This window comes from Papaver somniferum, chromosome 10 (genome assembly GCF_003573695.1).
Source record: "Papaver somniferum cultivar HN1 chromosome 10, ASM357369v1, whole genome shotgun sequence".
NCBI lineage: Eukaryota > Viridiplantae > Streptophyta > Magnoliopsida > Ranunculales > Papaveraceae > Papaver > Papaver somniferum.
In genome coordinates, this window is record NC_039367.1 from 79222503 (window position 1) to 79227595 (window position 5093).

Consider the following 5093-nt stretch of genomic DNA (forward strand, 5'->3'; position numbering starts at 1 on the left):
AGCGGTTACGCTGCCTTCTTCTTCTGGTATTCTTCACGCAGATGCAAAGCTGCGCTGTTCCTATGGGTAGTACGGTTTGAGCCATTTAGCATTCCAAGGGTGCCGGAGGACCTCGCCTTTCAGATTGCGAAGATAGTAGGAACCGTTTCCCGCAATGTCGTGTATTATAAAAGGTCCTCCCCATGTAGGTGCTAACTTTCCCCTTTCTTCTCTCGTTGATACTGCGGGATTGTTCTTAGCACATACTGCCCTTCTACAAAATTTCGAAGCTTAACCTTTTTGTTGTACTCTCTCGCTAGTCTCCGTTGATAATTTTCCATCTTTTGCAATGTGTTCCCTCCTTTCTTCCAGGTCGTCCAGTCTCTCTAACATCATGTCTGTTGTGAGATTTTTCTCCCATGCTTCGGTCTTTGTGGTTGGCATGAGGATCTCTGTTGGGATGAGTGATTCAGCTCCATAAGTGAGGAGAAATGGGGACTCCCCAGTGGCAGATCTTCGTGTTGTCCTGTATGCCCATAATACATTGTGTAGTTGTTCACACCATCGCCCCTTGTGTTCGTCTAATTGATTTTTGAGGATAAGGGCGAGGGTCTTGTTAGTAGCTTCCGCTTGTCCGTTGCTTTGAGGGTATATGGGGGTGGACTTGTTTTTCCTTATTTTGAAAGTGTCGAAGAGCATGTCTATGTTTTTCCCCTGTAATTGTTTACCATTATCGGACACGATTTCCGCTGGTATGCCGAACCTGCAAATAATGTTTTTGGAATATGAAAGTAAACACATCCACGTCTCTGATCCTGGCTAAGGCTTTGGCTTCCACCCATTTACTGAAGTAGTCCGTGGCTACTATCAAAAATCGTCTTTTCCCTGATCCTTCGATGAAAGGCCCAACGATATCTATTCCCCATTTTGCAAATGGCCACAGGCTATCCACAGAATTCAACTTTGTTGCTGGTGCGTGTATTTTTTTGGCGAAACGCTGACATTCTTCACATCGTCGGGACATTCTTGCAGCATCTTGTATCATTGTGGGCCAATAATATCCTTGCGTTTTTGCTTTGTCGGCTAGTGATCTCATGCCGCTATGATTCCCTGCGTCACCATAATGGATGTGGTTTAGAATTCGATGCCCCTCTTTCCTGGATAAGCAACGTAGTAACGGTCCGAGGAAAGATTTCTTGTACAGGATCCCATCCCGAAGATCATATCTTCCTAATTTGGAGAGTATTTTCCTGGTTTGTTTGTGATCCGCGGGTAAGGTTCCATCTTTGAGAAACGCATGGATCATCATTCTCCAATCATCTTCGTTGTTGAAATCTTCGTCTTGATTTGCTCTTGACAGGATATCTTCTTCGTCAAAATCGTCACGAATGTCTTCTCCCACCTGATCTTCGATATTTTCTTCCATTGTATCTTGATTTGTATCAAAGGAAAATTGTGATGCAATCGAAGGCTCGTATACCCTTGTTATTTTGATAGCTTCGATACTCTTGTCCTTCAGCATGGATGATATATATGCTAGGGAATCCGCGTGCCTGAGATCCCTTCTGCATAAGTGCCGGAACTTGATGTTCGGAATTTGTGATGCCAATTCTTGGACCAAGGCCATGTAAGCTGAGAGGGTGTCGTCGTACACATTGTATTCGAGCCCTATTTGCCGTATGACAAGTTGCGAATCACTTGTCAGTCTTACATCAGTTAACCCCATCTCTATTATTAAGTGGAGGGCATGTACGACTGCCTCGTATTCGACGATGTTGTTAGTATGCTCTTTGAATTCTAACCTGAGTGCCTGTACGATCCTTTCTCCAGTTGGGGTGGTGATGACAATGCCTATTCTTGCCCCTTCCTTATTTTTGGAACCATCAACGAAGACTTCCCATTGTCTTTGACTCGCGGGTTCGAGGACATCAACTGGATCCTTGCTTTCCTCGTCGGCTTCTGGTATTCTCCTAATCTCTTCATCGTTGTCCAGGGGGAGGTCTGCTAAGAAATCCGTCAAAACTTGGGATTTTTGGGAATGTTGAATTTCATGAATGATGTTGAACTGGTCCAGGTGGGTGTTCCACTTGGATATTCTACCTACTTTTCCCGCGCTTTTGAGGACTGCTTCCAGTGGTGCTTTGCATGGGACGCGGATGAAGTGAGTTAGGAAATAGGTTCTCAGCTTTTGAGTAGCCCATACTAATGCCAGGATGAGTTGTTCGATCTTCGTGTAATTCCTTTCCGCAGAATTGAGGGTCTTGTTGACATAATAGATAGGCTGTTCTATCTTCGTATTGGTTTTGACCAACACTGCGCTAACTGCGTCTTCTGTCACTGCTATGTACAATGCAAAAACCTTATCAGGATCAGGCTTCTGCAGGATTGGAATTGAAGCCAGGTGTTCCTTGATTCTTTGGAAGGCTTCTTCGCATTCTGCGGTCCATTCAAACTTACTCCCTTTTTTGAGAATATTGAAAAAATGTTTGCATTTGTCGGAGGATCGGGCAATAAATCTGCCCAAAGTCTTGTTAGCTTCTGTAGCCTGGAGGGCCACAATAGTTGCGTTGTTCTTTGTGGCTGCTGCTTTGAGAGTCGCGGCTTCAATGGAGTTAGTGTTCATAGATGAGGTGATTTCCGCAGCATCCTGCCTCTGAGTAGCTGTTTTAGCTTTGTCTCCATTCTGCTTGCTTCGGGTCATGACCGGGGTAATCCTCGGTGTCTCCTTTGATGAGGCTTTGGTTTTTCCTGCCTCTAGTATCTTTTCCATTTTTAGTCTTTTTCTGCATAGGGGAATAAATAAAGAGAACCAAAGATATCCACGAGGATCGGGTTAGTGCCATTCGTATCCGCAAAATTATTGGAATAGAAGGAAATGAGCTACCCAAGGGCCTTAATAAAAAGAGAAACATAAAGACTCCATCGGTCTAGTTTTCACAATACAAATCCTTTAATAAACAATCATGGACCTTGTTTTCAGACTACTTTTGAAAAGGAAAACTCTTGAAAAGGCAGATCCGTCGCGAGAACTCATGAATCTGGATTATTAAGTCTTAGTTTTAAAAGAAAAACGCCTCACGTGCAAATCTGTGATAGATAGTCGTGGATTTTTCTGCTTTGAAATGGTGTTTGTGAAAATGAAGAACATGAACCCATAATAAAAAAGGTTTTGAAAGCACGCTGAACCCAAAATAAAAAAAGGTTTTGAAAGCACGCTGAACCCAGAATAGGGCACAACCATAACGCGCTTTTAAGGTGAAATCACAGGATAAGATAAATCTTTTACCGGGACAAAGTCCCTGTTTCTAGCGCCAGATTGTGAACACATAAATCACGAAGCCATCCACGTGTTCACAAACAATATTCGCATACAGTCTAATTCTAGAATTGTACGTTGTATGTGTAAAGGGAATGATTATATCGATTCATCGACTCGAAGCCTTCGAGCTTGTCATTGTCTAGTCGAATATTATCATAAATAATGTTCGTATAAAGGAATAAACAGAGAATCAAGTATAAATGTAAAGCACATGAAATTCAACGCTGAATGTAAGGTGCTGAAATGTAAATAAGACAAAGATTTACGTGGTTCGGCACTAAGGCCTACATCCACGGGGCTGGTGTTTCACTATGTATTGAATGATTACAAAGATAGTCAAATGACTTTAGAGTATACATAGGTCTGCAGAAGTAGGGGGGTTACTTACTCTTCTTATTTCTCTCTCTTATATTCTCCTATAATTGCTCTGGATTGGTCGGCCTCCCTCTCTCTTAGTGGAGAGGGGTATTTATAGGGTTGGAACGTGGGTCCTACTTCTGAGGTGCCGTTGTAATCTTATCTTCTTGTGCTTTGTGACCATTACGCATAGGTCTTCGGCATATGCTGCGGCCTGAGCTTGAATATGAAGGGTTATCCTCGCCTCTTCCACGAGCTGATTGACACGTGTATATCTCTTTGGTATTTAATGCGGGTAGATGGATGTCTGCTCGTGTCAGACAAGTGTCTCTTTGTCTGGTCACATCTGTGTCAGTCAAACTTCCTCTCAGCCGTTGATCTGGGATCTTCCTCGGGATTGGGTGTATTAACACCCAAGGGGTATTATCTGGTGCTCCTCTAAGCCATCATACCTCTGTGATCCTCTGTCCCTGACCGTCAGATCTGTTGACCGGTGGCATCTTCTGATGAGATGCTTGTTATCATGTTTTGATATCTTGTTTTTCATGTCTTCCACGTGTCTCTTTCTGTACACGTGGTGGATGATGAAAGGTGTAATACCATTATTAAGAATCAAAGACGCCGCAAATTTATATGGAAGATTTTTTTTCCCAATCAGTTCGTTTCCATTGTGCAGCATCCCTCGGTTCTCTCCTGGATTCAGACTTGGCAGCTTAAGGGTTCGAATATAACTATCAAACACACACCTCTAGGTGTACACTTAGCTCTCTGTATAATGCATTTCATTTGGAAACATAGATGTAGGGATGTTTTCATCAATATAACACCCAATCATCGAACTGTCATACATCAGATAAACTCTTACATGGCAAAACATCATTTAGATACCTCATTTGTTGCTCATGATCATTATCATTTACAGAACTACATCTTACATCTGCATTGGGTTCCTCCTCCTGTACAGTTCCTAAAGATAAATATTGATGCTTCATATAATTCTGAATCTTTGTTAGCTGGTATTGGTATTATAATTAGAAATTCTGCAGGGGCCTATGTCATGGGAAGGGGAACATTGAAAAGAGTTATAAATGTTGAGCAAGTTGAAGCCTGGGCTATGTTAGAGGCTATGCAAATAGCAGCTTCAAATGGCTGGTCTAATGTCATTTTTGAGACAGACAATCTGAGTATCAGTAACTTTTTACAGCATCAAACTAGTCTTTGTCAGTGGCAGTGTTTACCTCTTCTTAGAAATTGTGTTAATATATGTAATAGTTACCCTGTGTGGTCTTGTGAGTTTGTTTACAGTTCTTGTAATAAAGTTGCAGATGCTTTAGCAAAGGAAGCTCGAAAACAGAATTTATGTGGGGAGTGGTGGGGTTATCCACCTGACTTAATAATTCCTTACATAAATCATGATGTAAGTAATATGTTTATGTAA

The 5093-nt window shown here is 42.1% G+C and overlaps 1 protein-coding gene across 1 annotated transcript; it reads left to right on the plus strand.

Moving 5' to 3' along the window:
* Positions 1 to 4520: 4520 nt before the first annotated feature.
* LOC113315821 lies at positions 4521 to 5093 on the plus strand. The gene has a single exon (XM_026564072.1). The coding sequence runs from the start codon at positions 4521 to 4523 to the stop codon at positions 5091 to 5093; it is 573 nt and encodes a 190-aa protein (XP_026419857.1).

What these genes read in the sequence shown, in the direction of transcription:
- LOC113315821 (XM_026564072.1), top strand. Translation starts at nt 4,521, where the DNA reads ATGGCAAAACATCATTTAGATACCTCATTTGTTGCTCATGATCATTAT.